The 25,459-nt window shown below is 37.5% G+C and overlaps 2 protein-coding genes across 3 annotated transcripts; both read left to right on the top strand.

The window, feature by feature from the left end:
- The first annotated feature begins 1,947 nt into the window (after positions 1 to 1,947).
- On the top strand, positions 1,948 to 17,143 carry LOC122091647 (putative uncharacterized protein DDB_G0271982). Of its 2 annotated transcripts, XR_006143975.1 has the most exons (5): positions 1,948 to 2,170; positions 2,484 to 3,487; positions 14,594 to 15,653; positions 15,952 to 16,678; positions 16,797 to 17,143. XR_006143975.1 is itself a non-coding variant. In XM_042661679.1 (4 exons), the coding sequence occupies exons 2-4, from the start codon at positions 3,410 to 3,412 to the stop codon at positions 16,515 to 16,517; spliced, it is 1,704 nt and encodes a 567-aa protein (XP_042517613.1). In that variant the 5' UTR covers positions 1,948 to 2,170; positions 2,484 to 3,409; the 3' UTR covers positions 16,518 to 17,143. The 2 variants fall into 2 exon arrangements, 1 of the variants encoding a protein (XP_042517613.1); XM_042661679.1 differs by having other exon boundaries at positions 15,952 to 17,143.
- Positions 17,144 to 23,796: 6,653 nt separating this feature from the next.
- Positions 23,797 to 25,334, top strand: LOC122090621 (uncharacterized protein At2g34160-like). The gene has a single exon (XM_042660259.1). The coding sequence runs from the start codon at positions 23,949 to 23,951 to the stop codon at positions 24,330 to 24,332; it is 384 nt and encodes a 127-aa protein (XP_042516193.1). The 5' UTR covers positions 23,797 to 23,948; the 3' UTR covers positions 24,333 to 25,334.
- Positions 25,335 to 25,459: the final 125 nt, after the last annotated feature.

Genomic DNA, 25,459 nt, shown 5'->3' with positions numbered 1-25,459 from the left:
TTTTTTTTTTTTTTTTTTTGTGGTTTGTTTCATTTTTTAGGCCCAATGGCGATAAACTAGGAGGACCTCCTATAAATGACCAATGTAGTTATATGCTAGGAAGTTCTCATTGACTTCATTGTCATTGCATCACATTAAAGTAGGAGAGATGTAGAGAAGAATAAAAGAAAAGCTTTCACCAAAAAAATAATCTTCAAATCCAAAATATGTACAATCTAGTTTAGTCTAGTACTTTTCAATGTTATACGACAATGACAACAACAATAAAATATTATGCCAACGTAATGGGATCAATTATATGGATCCGTCCAAAGATAGAATAGTAAAGTAGCAATGAAAATCTTGTGCTGACTTAATGAGATTGGCCACATGGATCCATCTAAGGACAATTTTTTTCTTCTCAGACCAATGGGTTTGTTCCTTGGTTGTTATGCTTACCTAACCTTGTGTTTGCTGCATTTATACTAATTCCATCACTTTTGTATTTGATAATATGAGATGAGGACTCCACACATGACATATGTGCTAGCAATGCTAAAGAGATTGAGTCTAATTCAATCGCCCAAATCAAGGATGGATGAAAGAAGGGAATAAGAACCCTTAGGCTATGTTTAAAAGACAAAAAAAGAAAAGCAAAAAACAGAAATGTGGACACGCAAAAAATTATTGTATAATCAATTTTAATTATTATATAATCTTTTTTTTTTTTTTTTGTTATGACTTTTGTGTTATTTTCTTGGTTACCAAATATAGTCTTAGTGTCGCCAACACATGTGTCATATGTGAGTCCTTATCTCTAACTGAGAGGCGAAGGAAGCTAGAAAGCAAACCCCTTGCGTACAATGCATGTTGGTGATTGCCGAAGATAAGAAGAACATGTCGAAGAAAGAGCACTTCACCAGAGTTGGTCAATGATGTCTTCTTCTTCTTCTCCTCTTTTTTTACTTTTTATTTTTTATTTTTTAATTTTTTTATTTTAGAAAATAGATGTTCCTCCACCTTATTTCCGTTGTCATAAATTCATGATTAGCAGTTACCTCATATAAATGTCCAATGTAGTTATATGCTAGAAAGTTTTCATTGACTTCATTGTTGTTGCATTTCCATTAAAATAGGAGAGATAAAGATGAATAGAAGAAAAGCTTTCGAAAAAGAAAAAGAAAATCTTTAAATCCAAAATATATCCAATCTAGTTTAGTTTAATACTCTTCAATGTTATACAACAACAGCAATAACAAAATATTCTCCCAACTTAATAGGATCAACTACATCAATCCGTCCGACGACAAAAATAATCAAGTAAAAATAAAAATCTTATCCTACCTTAATGAGATTGGCCACATAGATACATGCAAGGACAATGTCATATTCTTCAATGCTATGTTGTGTGTTTAGAAAACATTTCTTCATCCCTACTTTTTTTTTTTTTTTGGTAAAACTTCATCCCTACTTAATTGAGCCCATTCTTGAAAACTTGCTACATATGGAAAGCATGGAACCCCATCAACCCACAACCCACAACCTAAAACCCAGAACCCACATGGAGAAACATGTCTCATGAATAGAATAGAGACACTTGTATGGATTGATTTAAGATCCAATAGGAGACAAGATAGGTGGGTTAATGCCACGTGGAGAGATTGATATAAGTTCCAATAGGAGACAAGATAGGTGGGTTAATGCCACGTGGAGAGATTGCAGTAGGGAAGATAGAGAAGTCGAGCAAGCAAAGCTCCATGTTCAGTAGATTGCTCCTTTGGACTTTCTCTTTCTTTCTCACCCCCTGACTTAAAAATCCTAACCTTATTAACCCCTTTCATTTTAGATTTTCAGGCCCCCAATTTCATTTTAACACGTTTTTTAACCCTACCCCGTATCTCTTTCTCTCTCTAGCCCCTTTATAAATAGGGCATGCTTATTTCCTCACAAATTTCCCGTACCCTTCAGTGGGTGTTTATATACGGGGAGAGAGGCCGTATATCTTTTATTTGCGTGCAACGTCCGAACGAAATCAATTTCATGGTGGTCTGAGAGAAGAGGAGAGGAGAGAAACCCAGAACTCACACACAGGAGAAGAGGGAGAAGAAACTGAAAGAACCCTTTTTTTTTTCAATTCGTATCTATTTCTGAGATCTTGTCCTTCTACATTGGCTACTTTGTAGTGGCCAAGGTAAATAATAAAACATTAAAAGAACAAAAATTTTAATAAGTTTTTATAGATTTTATCCATCTCTTCTCTCTCGTTCTCTGCAAATGTTTTGAGGCATTAATGCTATGAATCAAGCTTCTATAGTAACAGAAGCCGAGAGAGAAGGGGGAATTTGTTTATCTGCTTTTTCGTTGCTTTGATAAAATTTTTGTTTTTCATTTTTTATTGAGAAGGATAAAAATTTCTTGGAAGATTGTGTATTGGATGATTGTAGTTAGGGTTTTTTCTTACTTGGGGATGTACTTAGGATGTTTCTGTTGGTGGATTTTTCTAGGGTTTGGTCGGATCGTCTGTGGAAACGGCGCTGATTTTGTGGTTTGGACTGTTAGGGTTACGATCAGGAGAGGTCGCGGAATAAAGCCGGTGTATTTGGATTGTTCAGGTGTGTTAACAGGAAGTGGAAATAGAGATCTGAAGAGGGTTTGTAAGTTTGGATCTTTTCCTGGAGTTGGGTTCGTGGATTATATGGTTCTGGTGTTGAGTTCCTGAACCTGGACCTTTCACACACTGAATCTGCATTGAGAGATGGTGAAATTTTGCGTTTTTGGATATGGAAGAGGATTGCAGTCTAAAACTTGTGTGAATGGTGATATTGAATCGAGAATTTCATTTCGAGGTTTTTGCTTGGTGACTATTTGATCTTTCTGCATCGGGAGATGCTCTTGATATCTGATTTTGCTGATAAGGAGCAGGTGATGGTTCTTTATCGTCTCATCAGGGGAGACAGAAGAAGATCAGATTTCAGTGGACTATCTTCGTTCCTCAGGAAACCCTTCGGCTTAACATAGCTACTCAGCAACAAGCTGTACCTTTTGGAGCTAATTTTTTTCTGTGTTTCCTGTCTGTGGTAACGGTCAAGCTATCTAGTGCAGCACTTTTTATACAGTAGATTTGATCTTTATCTGGGCATCATTCAAGCTAGTGCAGTGTTTGGTCGATAGATTTGGGTCATCAAATTCAGAGGAGTGTGCTTCTTCTTGGATAATAGTGATTTGAGTTATTGATTTTTTAACAATTTTTATTGTTGGGCCTTAAGATCATGGAACACAATTGAATTTGGAAATGAGTGCGGGGACATGGTGCATGGAAGGGAGAACAGTTGCTGGTCCGTTCCCTTCTTGGAACAGTTCTTCTGTAAACTAGGTGAAGCATTTTTGTTGGTGAAAGGAGCCTCAGTTTCTGATTCCAAGATTCCGTGCAATGTCTCGCTGCTTTCCATTTCCACCACCGGGATATGAAAAGAAGGCCAGGACTGATGAAGCAGATATTCTAACCAAGGTTCTTATACACATATTTTCTGGCCCCAATCTTTGTGGCTCTTGCTTTTTTAATCATGCTAATGTCTTGCTTTACATTAAACTTGCTCTTTTGGTTACTCCATAAGTCCCCTCCTTTCTGGCTATAAAAAAAAAAAATCCCAGATTGGAGAATCAGGTATCTTTCATTCTATATGCGGATCTTTACTCCATAGCAAATGGGCTACTATATACTAGTTATTAAGCTTGAATAAGAACCTGATATTGTGAAATTACTATAATGGGATCTTTGAATGACTTTTAATGGTCCCACCAACCAACCCAATGATTTTGTTTTCAGAATTCTTGAAAAGAATAAAGGCTTTACCATGTAGCATCGAGGTGTTGTACTCTTTGATTTAAGGTTGAGGTTCTTAGTGAGTATCTCTGATAATACTCCCTCTGGATATCAAGAGTGGTCTTGAGTATCCAACCCCTTTCTTTTCACCTATTGACATTTGTTTTACAATCACTTTTGGAGGCCCGAAGAATGTTTATGTACCCTATCTTTGCATGATGTTGTGTCATAGGAATGATAGTAGTTTTGTCCGATTATATTCAGTTATTCTTGCAATGTTCACAATGTAGAGATGATGCAGATGAAACACACAATTAGGCTTATTTTAGTGGAAATAAGCTTTAGGTTGGATTGTATATGTTTTGGGCCCTTAATCCACTCATGGATTTAGTTCACGGTATCACGTGCAGCCGATATTGATACTGATACGTGTCATCCGTATCGGGGCGATATAGGATCAAACATTCATTTTTTCATTAAGAATAGCGAGATCTGTACCATAATGGCCAATCCGTATTGCTAACGGTCATGGCTGATATCGATATAGATTGGCTGATTACTGCCAATCTGATATCTATTTCTAAAATCATGAATCCAGTGGCTTGCTTTGTAATATGATACTTTAATGGGCCTAAATTATGGGTGAGAGTAGGATTACAGAATTTACTTTATTTGGTTGGTTTGAGTTGTTTTATTTTATTAAATAATTTTTATTTTTATGGTTGTTAAAGATAGGATCATAGGATAGAGTCTTGCCTGAATAGATTTCCTATTCTTACTTTGGATGGAGTTTTAATTATGTGGGACATCAATTCCTGTTGTGGATAGAGTTTCATATTTCTATCTTTCCTGTTTCAAGTACACTTACCTTTCCTATTGTAAGTACACAATTAGTTATATAAATAATACACAACAACAACAAAGCCTTATCCCAACTTAATGGGGTTGGCTTAGTAAATAATGTAATGCGTAAAGCCTTCCAATGGTTTTTATCGTTGAATAAAGCTTGACTTTGCTCCAATGTTTTGTGTGATTCATAATAGCTTTTGTGAGATGCAGTAGTAACCCTTGGTGAGATGCTAAGGTATGGTGATGGGGTTTCGGTATAGTTTTTAGTGAGATGCTTGGTTCATATCATTCTATCTTTCTACATTCTTCTTTAATGTAATAAATCATCAAATTAGGTCTGAAATCTCATATTTCTGTTCTGTTCTTGTGCATGCTCTACTTGCTGGAATTTCTATTTCTCCATGGTTTACTTTTTAGATTTCAAATCTAACTTCAGATTTGATAATCATATAGTGTTCTAAACATACCCATAGTTTCAAATTTTGATTTTGTTGTTGATTTCTTAGTCCTATTTCAAGTGAGATTCTATATCTACTTGTTTTGAAGATCTGATTCTATTTGCTGTTTCAGATTTATAGTCACTTATAAAATCTAAGGGTGAGGGCTGGGCATGCCGCCTGCTTTTTGTAAGCTAATGGCATGCACCAATCACAAGGCTGGACACATGAGGGCATGGGGTTCTTTTCCAAATGGGAAGGGAGAGAGGTTGACACTTTCTTGGCACCCTGGTGGCATGCCCAGCCTTTTCCCTAAATCTAATGTCTGATCATTATTCTGCTTTTTTGCTGGCTATCAAATTGGGCTTTTAAGTTTCTGATTTCATTGTTGTGCTGAAACCCTAAACTTCAGAATGATATTGTGTATAGGATTAGTCCTTAGCTCCAGATCTGACCATTTGATTTCAATCAGATTTTGAGGAGTTATTCTAGACTATTAAGGTGACATTCACCAAAATTTCACTTTTAAAAATTCATTCTCACCTGAGTTGATCTGAGTCGTTGATTTACTTATTGAATTTCTTCTAATCTGGTCTTCTTCCCTTCACTACGATTTTGGTTTTCAACTGAGTTTCTGAACCTAATCTGTTTGGCTTTTAGAAACACATCAATTGGTATTAGATTTATGGTTAGCAGTGAGCCAAGGCCTTCTGATATGGCCAAATTTTTTTAAGATTCTAAACAGTTGACTGGAAGGGTCAGACGATTATCTGGCAATTTAGCTGTACTGAGGCAGCAAAGAGAGAGGTTTCTTACGTTGCTGGACAGATGAGCCATGGCTATTCCATGATTAGTTAGCTTCTTTATAGGAAAACTGGTTCAATTTGACAGTGGAGGGGAAACTTAGATTTGCTCATTTGTGCTTGATTGGTCGTGCTAAACAATGGTGGGGAATACAAAAAGGTAGGCTTAGAATTAGAAGACATTAGCCTAGGACTTCTTAATTGATGAAGCATGAGTTAAAGGACAAGACTACAAGTACCTACTGGAATATATCTAAAGGAAGCTCTCCCTTCAACAAGATTACTGCCAAAAGGTCTTCAAACTTGAAGCAGCCATCTATGAAATTCAATTCGCAAGTTCAGCTGTTGGAAGTATGACACCTGTAATGTTAAATCGCAGGCTGATCTCAAATTTGCACCTCCAAAGGTTTTTTAAAAAAGAGGCCTAGTAAAAAAAATAAATAAACCTGAGATCGAGGAAGAAATTCCTACGACTGAATCGAAAAAGGAAGATCCGATTCCCCCACTGATTGTAGAAGAGTCGGTGGCAGATGAAAGACTTCCCTTCCCTTGATCGGTTGAGCCTACTGTGGTATTCTATGTAGAAGAGGTTGAAGTAGTGGTGGAGGATGAGGCCAAGAGTGAGGACGGAGTCAAGAATACTCCTCAATCATTTCTAACATGCATGAGCTGCCAGAGTATTATTATGGACTGAAGTTGGATGTGCATTACATGAAGTTGATTCCTCATCTCTATCAAACTCGGGGTCAAGTTTTTTCAGACCGGGGAGAGTTGATGCAAATAAAACACGAAATTGAGCTTATTTTCCAAAATAAGCCTTGGGTTGGGCCTTTAATCCAATGAATTTTCTTTATAATAGACCACTTTAATGGGCCTAAATTAAGGGCAGGAAATAGCAATAGGGGATAAGTCATGCTTGAGTAGAAATCCCATTCTTATCATAGTTGTCAAGACGTTGCCTAGGTGACCACTTTGGCATCCAGGCATCTTGACAACTAGTATTGCCTCGGTTGCCAAGGTGGGCATTTTGTTGACTTGCCTTGTTGGTGTTGCCTTGGGCCTAGGCCTACTTCAAGTGGTTTCAAATTTGATTTTGCTGTTGATTTCTTGGAGTCCTACTTCAAGGGGTGGTCTTCATTGTACTTCTGTTTTGAAAATCAGATTCTATTTGCTATTTCAGATTTATAATCACTTATTAAATCTAATGTCTGATCATTATTCTGCTTTTCTTTTTTAGGTGAAAATTATTATTCTGCTTTTTGTTAACTATCAAATTGGATCTTTAAGTTTTTGATTTCATTGTTGTGCTGAGACCCAAAATTCTAGAGTCCTATTGCCAATAGGATTAGTCCATATTTACAGATCTGACATCTGATTTCAATCAGATTTTGAGAAGCTATCACAAAAATTTCGGTCCCTTCTATGTTGTTGATTGTAGAGGGACCAAAATTTTGGCAGTTAAGAATCGCCCCTACAACAAAAAAATCCAGTTTTTGTTCTTGGACTGGGGATTGACTTTTTATCATTTTGGAATTTAATTTTGAAACTATTTTTATTGGATTAAAATAAGAGGGTATTTGCTTATTTATAAATAATATCTCAAGTAAATGAAAACCTTTACTTAAAATGATATTTGGTATAAATAGAAGTGATTTGATCCATATAGAAGGATCTAAAAGAGCTAGGGGCAGGCAAACAATGACCATAGGAGAAATAGTGAGGAAAGACATCTTGCCCCAAGTATAACCTTGAATAGAGTGGATTGGAGGGCTGGATCCATGCAGCGGATCTGGCTATGATTTACTTCGTTACTGATTTCCTTCCCCTTGTACTTTTCCTTTTCTTTGTCCTTGCTTGGATCCATGTTGCTGATCCCATTAAGTTGGGATAAGGCTTTGTTGTTGTTGTAAGTGCCAGACCAACAACCAGACCAGTGCCTTGCACTAAGGCGGCAGTCGCCTAGGCGATGCCTTGACAACTGTTCTTGGGAGTATATTTGACTTAGCTAGGTTATGAAAATTTTCATGGCTAATCGAGACCATGTTCTCTCTATTCAGTGGTGGAAATTGCCAGTTGCACTTCATTTGTCCATGTAGCTCAACATGGTGGACCAATTAGGAAGCCTTACCAAAACGGGGCTGCGTAAATGCAATATTCCCTTTTGAAATATTGTGCTGTAATTTCCTTAGAGCCTTTATGTTCGGTACACTTACAGTAGAAGAAAGGTTAACAGATCTAACAGCAAGCTAATAACATGTGATCTGTTGACACTTGGATTAACCCATTAATCAGATGCAAGGAACTAGTGTGCAATCAAGAACGTAGACCCCTATCGTCGGCAGTAGCAGAATGGCCTCTAAAACTTAATAAACACATTAATCCAAAATAGAAACTCAAGGTAACAGTAGTAACTAACTTTAACCAACTCTGATGTGTCTATCAGTCCAATCGAAGGTAGGGTTATTGGAGAGGGTTGACACTTCAAATTTGCTGCCACATCCAATGGATAGATCATGAGATATGACAGTGGTTCAAAATTAGAAACTAATGAACCAGATTTAGAAGGTTTTTACCTGAGGGACTTACAGCCACTGGATGGATATGAAATTACAGTCGAAGGAATCCTAGGGGGGGGGGGGGGGGAGTAACATACGAAAAGATGGACTCAGGTTACTGGTTGCATGTAAGAGAAACAACCATGGGAAGTTGGTGGCCAGAAAACTCAGAAATGTGAAGTGCCACAGGAAGTATTCTGCTTCCAATCCTTAAATATACCAAAGATAAGTAATAGGCATTCAACAATAATAAACACTCTCACAGTTGCCTTGGTACCTCACAAAAACACTCTGTTGCAGTGGAAATAAATAGAAACTAAAAAAAGGATGTGAAAGAGAAGATGAGGAAGAAGGGGGTGGGAATATGACCAAGGCCTTGGTTAGTCTCTCACTAACGTAAGTATCTCACCTAACTCCACTGCCTCACACAGCAACATAGCATACAACCAAGCTTTTCATTCATTTCATCAATAAATCTCTGTTACAATATATAGGTGCTTATAGCACTTTAACAGAAACTAGAAAGTAAATATATGAGGCCGACATATGGTTGGAGCCTCATACAATAAGAAACTTAATTAAAAGGAAAGGCAGCCTAAGAATCAAGTAGTATCTACTTAAAGCTGGAAATAGAAACTAATCCCCATTTTCGTGTAGGCTTCAAGTCCCTCCTAAGTTTATAGAATGGGCCAATTACAATAGAAAACTCAAAATTACTTAGCACATGACCCATATAACTCATTTGAGACGTAATTTACTGACTGCGCAATTTGACCTAAAAATTGAACCAGACCTAAATCTGAAAATTATTCTTCTTTCTTTGATCTACATCATTCAGATTACACACTCATTTTGACAGGACCTCAAGAAAACCCTTTGTTTTCCCACCAATACGACTAGAACAGAATCTCTCCGCCCAAGAGTTTCTCACTCTACACTGAGTCTCACAACAGCAAAAGGGAAATAACCAATTTTTATTGATAAAAATCGTTGGATGCCAAAATAGACTACAAATTGTTTATTTAGGAGAAAGACTCCCTAGCTAAGTAAGAAACTTGTCTAACCCAACTTGCATAGCCAATAGAAAATTTAAAACAAAAAGGACTCTTAAAAAATGGAAGCCCTCTATACTAGGTAAGGAATTGAACTGAAATAAACTTACCTGATATCCCGTATTCTTTCCTCCTACACCTAATTTAGGCCCATCGAATTGTCCCATTACAAAGAAAACCCTTTGGACCAAAGGCCCAATACATTTATAATCCAATCCAAGGCTTGTTTTCACTAAAATAAGCCCAATTGTATGTTTATTTGCATCAATTCTCCCTAGCTTGAAAAAACTCGACCTTGAGTTTGCATTGACGAGGGTGGAAACAACATGTGTGTAGCAGCTTTGACGTGGTGATACAGGGAGATTAGGATTAAAGTCTTTAATTAACCCTTGGAGTTTTCTCTTCAAAGTAGTGAGGTAGAATTGCAGACTCAATAAATTCTCCAAGAACTAGAATAGCATCCGAGGTGTAACTGCTTCATGTGGAGTATACTCAAGTCTTCCTTGATCACGTCCTCGTTTGGTACTATTGCTTTCAATGTGTTTTCATGAACCTCTGTAATGTAATCCTCGATATTAGCAGCATCTGATTGTTGGTCATTCGTCTTAATTTCTTCAAGTATTGCCTCTTTGTTGCAGTGTTGTCTTCTTTGATTTCATCTTTATCTTCAAATATAGGCTTTGGCTCTTGAAGTAAAGGTAAACCTTCTACTTTGCGAGGAACCAGTGTCACCTTGAATCATTGATGCTCTACAATTGCTATTTTCTCTCCGCCTTCACAATCCAAATCAAACTTGTTCAGGAAAATTGGATTCTCCTTTGCTCGGCTCATCCAAACTGTTAGGCTTCTCCTTTTTAACTATTTCATTTGCTTCTTCCTTTGATGGTGCAAAGTTGAGTTCGGACTATGCTTTAACATTATTGGTGTCAAACTCCCAATACTCTCCAACTTGAAAACTAAGTTTCATAGATGGCTGCTTCAAGTTATCTTCAGTTCTTAAGGACTGTTAGTGGTATTCTTGTTGAAGGGAGAGATTGTTTTGGATATGCTTTGGTAGACTTGTTCTTCAACTTGTGCTTCATCTCTCCCCAAGTCCTAGGCTCATGTCTTCTAACTCTGAGTCTCTCTTCTCGGAAAATCCACCATTGCCTTGCTAGTCCAACTAATTTGGTCTTTGACTAATTTGATATTCCTAGACTCAGTCATGTTGTACTGGTCAAAGTAATCATCAATTGCATTCACCCAATCAAGGAAGATTTGTGGATCAAGCTTTTTTCCATACTTCTTCAACTCAAGAATAATCTTTTTTGAGTCATCATGTCGCTTGGGAGGAACACCAGTGTTGTCGAATTAAGTTCTCACATTATCCTTAAAAAGTAACCTGTGGTGCCTGTGGTGTAGGAGTTCTCTATGGCAACCTTCCCTGATATCGGTTAATGTTCTATGATTTAGTTGGTGCCAGGGTAATGCTCATCTCCATGGCATGGTTCAAGAACTCAGTCAAGTTTCAACCATATCCCCAAGGGTTGAAACGATATGTTTCAACGAAATTTCCCATGTTTCAACCGTATCCCCAAGGGTTGAAACGATATGTTTCGACCATATCCCCAAGGGTTAAAAGTCATAGGTTTCGACCATGTTTCTACATGTTTCGACAAAATTTCCCATGTTTTGACTGAAACATGGGAAATTTCAACCAAACCAATTGGTTCGACTTGAACCAGGTTCTATATAAGTTAGTTTGAAAAGAAACCCAAGCCTTCTTTAGCAGAATTCGACCCTCTCTTCTTAGTTTTTTCTCCTAGGAGTGGGAAACTTGGGGAAATAGTGGAGATTTCCATTTTTTGCCTAACAAAGCTGAATTTAAGGGTGGTTCTTGCTTCTTGTACACAAGAAAGACAACTTGGACCAAAAAGGTAAGTCCCAACTTCCCAAAAAATCATTTTTTTTAATAGAATATGCTTGTAAATAGAGTAGAATTATGTAAATTTTCTTATGTTACTTAGGAGGACCCGATCTAAGCATTCATGGTGGTTGGATTTTTTTTGCATCTAAATGTTTTTTTTTTTTTTTGAAAATGCATTTTCTTGTAACATATTTCAATCAACAACTCAGTGTAATGATTACCGAACCTTTGGTTCACCACACAATATGACTTTATGAAACTAATGATGTGAATGTGTTAGAAATGTCTAAAATAGGATGTACACAAAAAATCAAGGGAAAAAAAAAAACACTGTTTGGGGGTTGAAACCTAAGCTTCCACCAAACCGGGAAAAATTCCCTGGTTTCCTCGAAATTTCCCAGGTATTGACAAAAATTTCAGCCTCCCCAAGGGTCGAAATCCGATACCTTGAACCTTGCTTCATGGTCCTCTACAGTGGGCTGATGTTGTGATATCGTATCAACACGTTGCTCCAAGGATACCATTCATTTAGACAAACTTCTCGTCATATCAGTAAGTTGTCACAAAAATCTGATCCTCTCTTAACCAAGGTTTAAGATCTTGCTCTCGCCCCCATCTCGCTGATCCAGAAAGGAGAGATCTCGCCGAGATCATGTATTTTTTCCCCGGTCAACTCAGTGGTTGGTCTCGGTGCCCATATGGTCTTTGTAGCCCCTAAAACTTGGTATTTACCTTATTTTAGGCCTTTTAAACACAATGGAAACATCATTTTTTTTTTAAATCAAACCTAAAATGGTACTTTGACTTCGTACCCTATGTAAGTAGTCTTTGATTCTTCAGACCCTAGGCTAGTATGCTCTATTCTACAGTCCACATTCCACAATCAACACATGACAACACATAATTATAAGAATTTAAAAAACATCACAAATAATTACTTAATTGCTTGACAATTAAGATGATTGATTAGTCACATTCACATACATTGAAAATTTGAAATGATATAAGATATGCCACATAACAACATAAGGTCAGTGTTATATGCATCATTTATGTAAATAGAAAAAAATAATAATAATTTAAAAATAAAAACCCTCCATGAATCTATAGATCAGTGTTATATGCATCACATATAAAAAAACCAATGTAAACCAACAAGTATTGCTGATGTTTCCATGAAAAAATGGGCTTGAGAATATATATATATATATATATATTTACCTAAAATGGTTCTTGAGAAGAAAAGTAACTCCAAATGTGGCTAAGGAGGTAATATTCTCTACTCTTTAAGTTTCAATGATTGTAGGAATGGAGATCCTCAAGCAAAAGCATCAAAATCTTTCTTTATTAGTGTTTTTCTTCAAAAAAGTAGAGAGAGAAAGAGAGAGACGAGATCTTGGCAAAATTTGGTGAGATTTTGGTCGAGTTTTTGTATAATTTATACCTCGCCATGCATCTCGTCTCGCCTTTTTAAAAAAACGAGATATTAGCGAGATCTTGCTGAGATCTTAAATCATGCTCTTAACTCTGTATGGTTAGAACCTGATGTAGTCTTAGTTCTAAAACCAAATTTCATGTGGGGTAGATAGGATTAACCTAGGTTCAGATTACACACCCCACTCCTTTTAACAGGACCGCAAGAAAACCCTTTGATAAAATCAGAATCTCCCACCAACGGGCATAGATCAGAATCTCTCCAATCCCAAGATTTTCTCACATAGAGTCTTCACTGGGTCTCATAGCAGCAAAAAGGCAATTCTCGTTGATAAAATTGTTGGATACCATAATTGGCTACAAGCTGTTTATTTAAAAGAAAGGCTCCCTAGCTAAGTAACAAACTTGTCTGACCTACACTGGGTAAAGGAATTAGACTGAACTAAAACAACTTAAACTAACCTAATAAAGTAAATCGTGCATTCCTATCTCCTACCCTTAATTTAGGCCCATCAAAGTGGCCCATTGCAAAGAAAACCCTTTGGACTAAAGGCCCAACACATATATGACCCAACTCTAGCCTTGTTTTAACTAAAGCAATTAACAAGCCCAATTCTATGTTATTGTCTGCATCGCTGTATCTTGCGAACATAGACTTAGATGGGCCTTGCATTTTCGAATATTTGGATGATATGGATCATGTTACCTGGTTGGATTCTGCTCAGCTGTTGATAATGGTTGCTATTACTTATCAAACTGGAGAACAGGAAAGAGAAGTTGCTAGTAGTTGTACTAGGACTGAGCATGCTAATATGATTAGATTTGCTGATATTTTTTAAGAATAATGGTAATTTTGTAAGTCGGGAGGCTAAGGGGCCAAAGATCTAGCTTTTGTAAAACAGCTTAAGACTATATTATTTATTACTAAATAACTTTACTTTGGCTGTCATAGAATGATAAGTTTGTATAATGAACAAAATGGTTTCAGCTGTGATTAGTGTGAAGGACTCGCCTAGTGAAATTTAGCAATTCGATGAGCCATTTGTATCGTGCAGCGCGTGCACACATTGTGTCGTAAATGATAGTACAGAATAATTGTCTGATCTGTCAAGGTTCATTGTGCCCTTGTTGCATGAATTCTGCTAAAACATCAAGTGCCTATGTCTTGTCTAGATTTGCCTTTGCGTTTGTGTCTTCTTACTGGAATGGGACAATGCGACATCTCACAAAGTTTAGTTATCCATTGTAAATTTTTGAGTTGCCAAATATCGTTGTTAACACTTATTGCCTCCTTGAAAATGGTGCATTTTGTGAGTTATATTGATGGATAACCACAAAAATGCTTATTATTGCATGGGAGAATTATTCTCTGGTACATCATTTCAATTTGTTAAGTAACCAGTGTATCTTTTTTTCTTTAGGGATTTTCAGAATCTTTTGTTTGTCACATTCAAGTAATACTTTCAATGGACAACTGTTAGGTGGAAAATATAGCATAATTAAACTTGTCCATCTTCTTTTGGTATGTCACTTTGTAATATTCTGAAATTTTTTATTAGTGTACTTTTGTATGACGTGAATAAATGTTCGATACAATATTTTGATATACTGAATCTTGTGAATCTTATTTTTGATGTACATGGAAATTAATGCAGTATTGGGCATCCTATTCATGTGTGTAATTTTTTGCATGTAATTAATGCTTTGGATCTTTAGGTGGATATACATTGCATCTAACAGAAATATGTTTTTCAGGAGAAGCAGAAAGAGAAAAAACATAAGAAGGATAAGAAAGAGAAGAAGGACAAGGAGAGAAGCAATGATAAACACAAAGAAAAGAAAGACCGAAAGGAAAAGCATAAAGACAAGAAGGACAAGGATAAAGATAATAACAAAATCTCTGATGAGAAGAGGAATGAAGGGCGACATGAGGGCAACAATGGAGAGAAGATTGACCAGAACAGACACCAGGCTGAGGAGATCAAGAATTCTAAATTTGTGCAGGAGTTGGGCAGGAGGATCAGAGATGCAGAAAAAGGGACAGGGGTCCAAATGCTTGAGAGCTTTACTGTTGCAGATCAAAGAAAAGCAGAGGGTATGGTCAGGTTGGTCGAGAAAGTTGTTGACAATAGGTCTGAAGTTAAAGAAAAGAATAAGGTTGGTGCAGATCAAAAAAGAGCTGAGGTGGGGATGGCCAGATTGGTGGAGAAGGATGTTAGCAACAGGGTTGAAGGGAAAGAAAAGAATAAGGATGTTATTGTTCAACGAAGAGCTGAGGGGATGGCTAAATTGGTGGAGAATGTTGTCAATTGGGCCGAAGGGAAAGAAAAGAATAAGGAGAAGAAAAATGATGATCAAAAGGCTGATGTACAAAGAAGTAGAGATGAGGAAAGAAATTCAGGAAATGCAAAGAACTTCACCAAAATGGATCAACAGAGAGTTGAAGGAATGGGCAAACCAATGGAGAAGGATGCTGAGAAGAGACTGGAAGGGAAAGAAAAGAAAAAAAGCAAGGAAGGCAGTGGTAAACAGGGGGATAAGCACAAGGGGAGAGATCGAGAGAAGAAAAGCAAAGGAAAGGATAAAGACCGGAGTAAAGAGAAGGAGAAGGAGAGGGAGAAGGAGAAAACGAAGGAAAAAATTAACAGAAAAAATAGGGAGCATGACAAATTAAAAGATAGCAGCAAGGACTCTACAAGTACCATCAACAATAAAACATCTGCATTAAACTTATCCAAGGAGAGTGACAAGAGCTTTGATGCCGATGGAAATCTCAAGAAAAGAAAAGACAGAGAGATGAATGGGTTCTTACATGGTGAGTTGATTTATTGTCCTGCAGCACAGTACTAGTGAACCTCAGTTAGTGGTTGGAAGCACATATTAGGCTGTGCATTAACCCAACCACAGTTGGTGTTAGACATGTTGCAGTACTTACTGCTCACTACTTAATACAATACCATCCTTTCAGTTCTTGACCGGTGGGCTTTGTGTTTCCAAAGCCCAATTTTCCTATCATTTGATTTGTACTAAGCTTTTTTGAGGTATTAAATGACCTTTTTTGATTTGTACTAGTGAGCAGTATTATCATCCTCCTCTTTTTAAATCCTTTACAGGGAGTGACATTCGGCCAAATAAATTACCAAGACCTGCCTTTTCCTCTCACCTGTTAACAGAGAATGGAAAAAAAGTTGATCCATGCCAACCTTCTATCCAGTTTACTTCAGATAGGCAGGGGCTACCGAATAATTTTAAGTCAGAGAATAAGGAGCGCAAAGTCAATGGGATAATAGATGTTCAGCCAGCTTCTGTTTGCTCAACAAAGGAGCTCCCTGCAGCACAAGCAAATGAGAATGGTGAAGGTTCTACAAGACCGCCGCATCCAACTTCTGTTTGCTCAACAAAGGAGCTCCCTGCAGTGCCAGCAAATGAGAATGGTGAAGCTTCTACAAGACCACCGCATCCTGATTTGAGGTATCTAAGCCAGATACTTTCGGTACCCAAGATGGAGGAATGGTCCGAGTTTGACGATCAGGAATGGCTTTTCAGCAGTGACAGTCTTCAATCGAAGAAGCCCAAGGTGGGATCTTCTGTGGTTAATGAGACCCCACAGGTGTGGGCGGAAGCCCTGCAGATAGAGTCGGCTGATGTTTGTGCTCTGCCATATGTCATTCCATACTGATTGAATACCGATGGGACTTGGATCTCATACCCTCCAAATTTCCCTAACCACAGCAGACCCTAAAAGTACCCTAAGGAAGGAAAAGCAGCACTGGGGTCTCAGAGATGGGTTGTTGGTTTCTTGTGCTGCTTTCTCCTGTTATTATCTTCCTGTTCTTTCAGGTATGCGTTTCACCGACATCTGTTGCAGTAAGTATTGATTGCGTGTGACTACGTTGTCCTGGAATTCTTTTATATGAAATCAAATCTGTCACACACCTTTCATTGATTGCTCCATTAGGTTGGTCCATCTTTGCAGGCACGGTATGGGAAAGTGTTTTTACCCCCCTCATCTGTAAGTACTAATCCATGAGAACCTAGGTACCACCAGAAGATAATGTCATTGCGAGATCCGAAAAAACACCCGAGTTGATTGAAGGGAAAAAAAAATGGGTTGAAAAGATGCTAAATTTGTGCAATTTATTTTTGTTTCTTCAAGCTAAAACACTCTTCTTATTGATAGAGAGTGAAGAGAAGCTTGGAGTGGTTTTTGCTGCACCACCACAATTTTGATTTGTACCATATAAATCTTATTTACAAGAAATGTACAGTAGAGAGAAAAAGAAAAGAGGCAGTTCCATTCGTTTATCGTTTTGTCTTCCTATTGCTGTTTCCATTTTGCATGCAGAAGTTGTCTTTCTGATCCTTTGATTGCTTTCATTAACCATGATTTCACACCAGGTTTCGTGGTGACAGTGAGCCAGGTTGACTGGGGTTTATGAGGCATTATCTGTTTAAAATGGTGTGTTTTCAAGTGTTTTGTGTACTAATAATTGGACTGTTGGTTGCAAAACCTGGGTCGATGTCATCCATGGCTAATGTTGGTTCTTAGACATTCTGGACACATTCCACATTCACAGTGAGTTGGAACCACACCTGAATTTGGTCTTTTAAAAGTCTCTCAGAAGGACCGAGTTGTCTTCGTTCTCTGTAAATCCTGATCTCTCTAGTTCTCAGAAAATACTAAGTCCATTGTAATAGTTATTCTAGGGAATGATCCATTAGTATGCAACTGTTGTTAGGAGCTCAGTTTAAAGGGACGTCTAAAAGTTCCTGGGAGATCTGTTTCTGATTAGGGCAAGGGATTGCCACGCTGCCCACATGAAGTGAATATCTGGGGAGAGTGTCAAGGAGGAGGGAGAGTAAGTTTGAGAGGGTGCATGTAAGTGTCAACCTGCTTACATCTGCTATGAATCTCTGAGAATGAAAAGCCAGTAAAACAATCATTAGTAGATGCAACAATCTGTTCAGTTCAGGCTATGGTCATCTCTTACTGGACTTCTTGCTAGACCATGGTTTTGTTATAACTAACTTAGCTCTCTTAGCTTCCTACTTCCCCAAGTCTGAAAGCCTACAAATACATTGATCTCGAGCCAGGGGCAACTGAAATGTGTAAGGGCTCTTGCAGTGGGAGGAGATTGAGATTGAGTCATGTTTCGAGAACTGCTACTACATGACCACAAGTAGTGGTGGACATGTTTTCTAGCTCCAGCTAACATAAAAGTGCCTCAGCAGGTTATTCATCCAAGGTAGGGTTCAAGTAGAGGTAATGCGTTTGTGGCTGCATGGACTATGAGCAACAATGCCATTATCGTTTCACTCAAATCGAGTGGAAGTAACATGGATTGAGCTGATGTAAATCGGTTGACTATCCTATAACCCTCTTTCAGATTGCTCATGATTCATGTTGATGATAGTTGGAAAGTCGGGGGGTTTTTTTTTTTTTAAAATTATTATTCGCCTTTTAGAAAATCAGGTGATTCTATCAGGTCAAACTTAGCTAGGTAAGCCACTTTTTTTTTTTTTTAAATGTAATAAATATGTATAAAATAATTTAAAAAAATTACATGAAATGTGAAATAAAATAGGGAAAATTACATGATTACCCACTTTTGGGTTTTCATTTTCAAAATTATCCAACTTGTGTTTCAATTAACAAATAAACACAAAATCATGTTTGGGTTTATAAAACTATCCAAAACAGTGACTCTCCTCCATCTACCTACATGTTTTGACATTTTTACCCCTAATTGCTTCCCTTCAACATACAACTGCCACCACCAGCCACAATCACCTCTGCCACCATCGAGAGATCTTTGACTTTGTTATTTTCTGGTGTTGAGAGAGAGAGAGAGAGAGAGAGAGAGAGAGTTATCGTCAGTGCTCTGTTTAGAAAGAGAGGTTCTTATGGACGATCAGCCTTCGGTGGGCAAGAGGAGGAAAGGTCAGCAGTAGTCCTCGACAAACTACTCCGGCAATATTCTTTCCAACTTCTTCTAACAAGGCTCTGTTTTTTTCAAGCTCCTCCAAAAGGTATGAGAGAGAGAGAGAGAGAGAGAGAGAGAGAGAGGATAAAAAGCTGAAGAGAAACAATAAAAAGAAGGAAAAGGGGATCAAATCCATGAATCTCCAAGGAAGAAATTGGATTTTTTTCTTAGTTATCAGAGACCCTTCTCTGAGTTCTCTCCATTTTATCTCTCTTCTTTTATCTTTTTCCTCCCTACGGTGTGTATGCGTTACGTGCTAAAATGTTTATGTCAGTTTTTGGGATCGGATTTTTGATGTAGTTTTGAAGGATCTGACTGGAAATTGATTACTATGGATACATGAAACTCAATTGAAGATAGACTGCGCACTGGATTTAGATAGCCTTGTTCATACTCAGCAACAAATGTGGGCAGTCGTCAACAACGGGAATGAATTCAGAAAGAGAGGTTCTTATGGACGATGGGCCTTCGGTGGGCAAGAGGAGGTGGGTCATGTTGGTAGAAGCAGTGAGGGGGAGCTGCTCCGAGGGTGGTCGGCATGTATGCCTCTGATGTTGGCATCGTTGATGATGATGGCAAGGCGGGCGAGGTGTTCGGCCATGAGATATGAGATGGCCGGCAAGGTAGGGGACCGGATTGTAGGCAATCTCATAGTTGAAGGAAGAAGAGGAGAGAATGGAGGTGGTGGGCAGGTCAGGGGTAAAAATGTCTAAAAATATAGGTAGATGGAGGAGAATCACTGTATTGGGTAGTTTTGTAAACTCAAACATGATTTTGTATTTTTTTGTTAACTAAAATACAAGTTAGATAATTTTGTAAAAGGAAACTTAAAAGTGAGTAATCATATAGTTTTCTCAATAAAATATTAGAAAAAAAAAAAAAAAAAAGATGAAGATCACGTATCATTGAATATTAAGCTTATATCATTACATGCATGTTCAACAATCAAGTAGTCAACGATGTCTACCCAAAAAAAAAAGGAAAAATTACATGACTATCCACTTTTGGGTTCCCTTTACAAAATTACTCACAAAAAGTTTTGGTTAACAAAAATACCTAAAATTGGGTTTGGTTTTACAAAACTACCCACCCAAAGTTAATTAAATAATTAATCAGATCTCCCCATTTATCCTAAAAACCCAAAAAATAAAAAATGCCCCTTAAAAAAAAGCCCCATTTCAATTTATGGTGTATGTCTATCTTATGATATCATATCAGTCATATAGGGGAGCTGATCGTACATCCATTTTGGAAGAGATTGATGTAGATTAATATGTCTTGGTTCCCGCACCTTGTAATCAGTTTATGAGATTGAATTCTTTCAGATCTGTATCAATGATATCAAAGCAACTGATCGATCTCTGGTCCAATCTAAACGAAGAAAATGCAACTTTGTGTCAAAATGAGAACCACTAGGAAATGACTACCTACAATCAGGCGAAAACTCTGGAGCAGAGTGAGAGCCCCTTAAAATGGGTTACCTAATCTGGAGTGGACCGTAATAGGTATTGGAGTATTATTGTCTTATATAAGAAAAAAATGTATTTTGTCCAATAAAAAAGTGTACCAAAAACCAAGATTAACTACTTTTAATAGTATGATATGATATGATATCATTGATCGACCAATAGTTATGTACTCGTAATTATTACGTACCAATAATTACCTTCAGGTTTAGTGCTCATAGGAGAGAGAATTGAGAAATATTGGAGTCGGGGACGAAGGGGACCATCATTAAGGAATTCAATTTGCATGAGCATGCAATGGTTGTAGTGGGGTGTGATGTTGGCGGGTGGTGTGGTGTAGGAATCATCACTTACTCCACTTGCAGAGAAGTGTTCTATTACAAATGATTTGATTGTAATTAATGGCACTTAATCATTTAATCTGACTTGATCAACTAAGTTATTTTGTTTGTTAGATAACAGAATCTCATCACCCATGACCCGTCTATATAACATGACATCGAAAAAACAAAAAAAAAAAAAAAAAAAAAAAAAAAAAAAAAAAAAAAAAAAAAAAAAAAAGTCATTGTGGATTACTATTTTTTTTTTTTTTTGGGAAAATTACTTGATTACCCACTTACGGGTTTCCCTTTATAAAATTACCTACTAAAAGTTTCAGTTAACAAAAATACCCAAAATTAGGTTTTCCTTTGCAAAATTACCCACTTAAAGTTTAAGTTAACAAAAATACCCAAAATTGAGTTTGGGTTTACAAAACTACCCACTCAAAGTTTCAGTAATAAAAAAAAAACATGATTATATGTGGAAGATGAAGACTCACTATTTTGGGTAGTTTTATAAACACAAACCTGATTTTGGGTATTTTTGTTATTTTGAATCCACTAGAGGTATTTGACAATGATACTCCTTTAAGTTCTTTCCTTTTCATTGTGGCTATGGAAGGATTGTCTAGATTACTTTATACTTATAGAGACCTTAAACTTTTTAAGGGAATCAGGGTGGTTAGACATGCTCCTGAAATTTCACATATGTTCCTTGTCGATGACACCTTTATTTTCTATCGTACCACCCTCGGAGGATGTTTTCACCATTAAATGCATCATTGATCTTTTCTTTGACCTATCAGGACTATCTATTAATTTTGAAAAAAATGGAATCTTTTTCAGCCCTAATGTCTCTAGTTCTTGCAAACATAGCATCTGCAACATTCTCAAAATAAATGAAATGGACAAATCTGCTGTTTATTTGGGAACCAATCTTTTTCTGTCAAGAACTAGATCCACAAGATTTAATGGATTTAATGGATTTAATCACATTATTAAATGGGTATCAAACAATCTTTCTACTTGGAAAGCTAATCTTCTTTCCTTTACAAGTAGAACTATATTGGTATGATCGACATTTGCATCCACCCCAGCATATCTCATGTCATGTTTCTCTTTTTCAAAACTCTCTGTAAAAAACTTGATTCAATTTATTCGCACTTCTAGAATGAGAATAATCAAGGGAGAGAGATACACTTTATTTGTTGGCAAAAGATTTGTAGACCTAAATCTCAAAGACGGCTTGGGCTGAGAGAATCTGAAATTCAAATTAAAGCCTTACTAATTACGCTGGGATGAAGACTACTCACTGAACATAAAACTCTATGGACCCAGATTTTTTTCCAGAAATATTTTCCCAACATGTCCATCTTTCACCCCACAACTTTGAAAAAAAAAGGATCAACCATCTGGGGAAGCATTGTAAATATCCTCCCTACTCTAAAAAAAATGGTTATCAAGAAGATTGGAGGGTCAACAACTCATTTCTAGGATGATCCTTGGATACCAAACAACCCATGCTTGGTATCCAATTCAAATAATAGATTATTTAATTCCCTACTGAAAATGGTAAGCAATGCTATCTCCGATAATACTTGGAATACTAGCATACTCATCTCTCATCTCCCTATTACTATAGTAAGTAGTATTTTAAATACTTTATTCAATCCTCTAATGATTCTTGGTGGTGCCATCTGTCTCGCAATGGAAACATTACTGTTAAGATTACAGCTAAATACTTAAAGACTGTCTCAATTCCTAACACTACTGGAAATTCCAATAGGTGTTATTGCTCCTCTCCATGCTCTCATTGGTGGCGATTCTTCTGGAAACTGGACTTACACCCAAATTTTAAAGTTCTTAGAGGAATTCCTACAAAAGACTTGCTGGCAAGATGGATGACATTTTCAACACTATGTCATCCCAATTGTGGCTTATGTCACAATTATCAAGAAACAATCTGGCAAACATTTCTCTCTTGCGACCTCATCAAGAGAATCTAGGTGTCGAACCCATTGGGGCTTCGCACCGATCACTTTTCTACACCTTCGTTCCAATATCTCATTTTGTATCTCTTTAATTTCAACACTATCCTTACCACTCACTTAAAGGATTTTTTTCAAATATTTATAATTATTTGTTATTTATTTGGAATCACAGGAACTCTGTTACATTTTCTAAAAGAAAAAGTAAACCCAACCGTTATTCTGAGGAATGCTGATTTCTGGATTAATGGATTATATCAAACACAAGCCCATGCCTCAGATACCCCATGTAATTTTCCCATAATAACCCCAATGCTAAACACAAACAATGTCATGTTAGTTTGCTCAATTTTTTTTGATAAAAATTCTAAGTTTCTTGGTTGGGCTAATTGCTTATTTCAAAGAAATGAACGTATCTCATTAATGGCAAACTATGTGATGACAAGAGACCATATTGAAGCACTCACAAGGGCTCTACTATTTGGATTGAAGCAAGTAAAGAAGATGGGATGGCCAGTTGATGAAGTCTAGAGCGATGCGATTGATCTGGAATCTTTTTTGGATCCTAATACTATATCATGACCTTTGAGTATGTTACCCACTCTTTTTGATATATATTTTGATTCTACCTTTTTTTTTTGTTAAAGCTCAAGTCTAGTAACAACGTGATACTTTTTGTCAAGCATTTAACATGGCTCTCATTATCTACTCGTTCTCAAATCAGATATATTAACCTTAATATCTTATCTATAATATAATCTGCTCATGTTATTATATATATATATATATATATATAATTTGGACACTTGGGTTGGAATTTCTTGGGCCATATTTGTGTATGACAGTTGACAAATCACATAACCCGTATGCGTGGCACCATTCTCCCTCTAACGTCTAAATCGTTTTCCATTTTTTATAGCTTAGATTTTGTTTCCTGTTAAAAATTTGAGTAACTTACATTCCCCTCCCTTATATTTTGTTTTTATTCCAACCCCCTCCCCTGTGTTTTCAAATATTTCGAAGACCTCCCCTGTCAGATAACGCTGTTAGTAGACTGTTAGTTTTGGATGTTAAAATACAATTCTATCCTTCTACCTTTAATAGTTTTTCGTTTTCCAATTTCACCTTTATCCCTACCCTCTAACCCTCAATATGAAACCCTCACATTTCACTCACCCCATCACCACGACAACGGCGATGAAGAGACCGATCGATCTCCACCGCCCAATCCATCTCTTCAAGAAACTCCGTTTCTGTGGGGGGTATTCCTCCCCAGATTTTTTTTTCTTGAGAGAGAGAGAGCGTTTGGTTCGTTTCGGGCTAGTTCTTCCCCCTACTTTTTCTTGTCCACAATGGAAGACATTACAGATGGAGTGAATAACATCAGTATCGTAGATTCGAACAAGAAGAATTGGATTCAGGTCTCCCATACCAAGAAGCCGCTTTTCTTCTATGTTAATCTCGCTAAGAGGTACATGCAGCAACTTAATGAGGTTGAACTTTCCACCCTTGGAATGGCTATTGCCATGGTTGTCACCATTGTCGAGATCTTGAAGAACAATGGACTGGCTGTTGAGAAGAAGATCACAACATCTACTGTTGATACAAAAGATGAATCAAGAGGGCGACCCATCCAGAAAGCAAAGATTGAGATTTTGCTTGGGAAGACGGAGAACTTTGATGAGTTGATGGCCACTGCAGCAGAGGAAAGGGAGCTTGGGGATGGAGAGGAGTAAAGCTGAGTTGGATGGATGTTCATCATGCATCTGTTTTGTCGTTCTTAATGCGCTTTGCTGATCGGTTTTCCTTGACTCTGTGACATTTGAGTGAGAATGGCCATTGGAATGGCATTGTAATTGTCCCTGAAGTCAGTAGTGATGACTGATGACTGCAGGGACAATTACAACCACTCTGAATCTCTGTCTCCAAACGCTGCGTTATGAGCCTCAAAGAAGGAATCGTGGGAGACAAGGAGGGGACCAGCGGCAAACTGCAAGACTTCGTTAGAGATGTAGAGGGAGGACTTCAGAGAATCAACGTTGGAGAGGAGGGATCGGAGGTCATCAGCGGCCATGATGAAGCCCTGGTAGTGTTCTTTACAAACCTCCTCGATCTCTGACTCCGTGGACTTTGTGAAGGATGGTTTTCTGGTTTACCTGAGGCAAAGGATTTGCGTACAAAAGGGCCTAAATCTTTGCCATTGCAGATGGCGGCAGAGAGAAGAAGTTGGTTAAGCTTGTCCGAAGACTCCCCATCGTTGGCTATAGGAGCGACTTTGCGTCTTATCCCTGATGTCTGCATCTCTCGTTGTTTTCGCTTTGCTAATCACCCGTGAACACAGAAAAGTTTAGATGGCATCTACCTACTCTCTGGATTGCTGAGAATATTTTGTAGTAGCAGAGAGAAATAGAGAGAAAAAGGAGGAACCACCATGTAAAGAACAATGGAGGAGTTCTTCTTCTGCAAGCAAAAGATTGAAGAAGCAGGAACCACCATGCGTAGCTTCCAATTGTTGCGCCGTCCGTCACTCGAGGCACTGGTTGACGCTCGTTGCTCGTTGCTCGTTGCTCGTTGCTCGTTGCTCGTTGCTGTTGATCGCTCGTCGCTGCTTTAGCCTTAGTCTACTTGCAAGTGAGAACGAAAGTGAAGATGAGTTATTCACTCATCTTAATGGGTATAATGATCCATTTACATTTCATAGGGGTGATTTGGGTATTAAAATAATATTTTGAAATCTTAACGGACATAATACGATGGAGTCACATTTTTTGTCAAATTTATCGAAATACAAGGAAGGTCTGCAAAATATTTGAAAACACAGGGAGAGGGTCGAAATAAAAGCAAAATACGGGGAGGGATGTAA

The sequence above is a fragment of the Macadamia integrifolia genome, chromosome 10 (assembly GCF_013358625.1).
Source record: "Macadamia integrifolia cultivar HAES 741 chromosome 10, SCU_Mint_v3, whole genome shotgun sequence".
In the NCBI taxonomy this organism is placed as follows: Eukaryota; Viridiplantae; Streptophyta; class Magnoliopsida; order Proteales; family Proteaceae; genus Macadamia; species Macadamia integrifolia.
The sequence above is the reverse complement of the archived record's forward strand: the minus strand, read 5'-3'. Positions and strand labels throughout refer to the sequence as shown.

What these genes read in the sequence shown, in the direction of transcription:
- LOC122091647 (XM_042661679.1), top strand. Translation starts at nt 3,410, where the DNA reads ATGTCTCGCTGCTTTCCATTTCCACCACCGGGATATGAAAAGAAGGCC. An exon ending in AAGCAGATATTCTAACCAAG is followed by an intron (nt 3,488 to 14,593) that starts GTTCTTATACAC and finishes TATGTTTTTCAG; the next exon opens with GAGAAGCAGAAAGAGAAAAA. An exon ending in GATGAATGGGTTCTTACATG is followed by an intron (nt 15,654 to 15,951) that starts GTGAGTTGATTT and finishes AATCCTTTACAG; the next exon opens with GGAGTGACATTCGGCCAAAT.
- LOC122090621 (XM_042660259.1), top strand. Translation starts at nt 23,949, where the DNA reads ATGGAAGACATTACAGATGGAGTGAATAACATCAGTATCGTAGATTCG.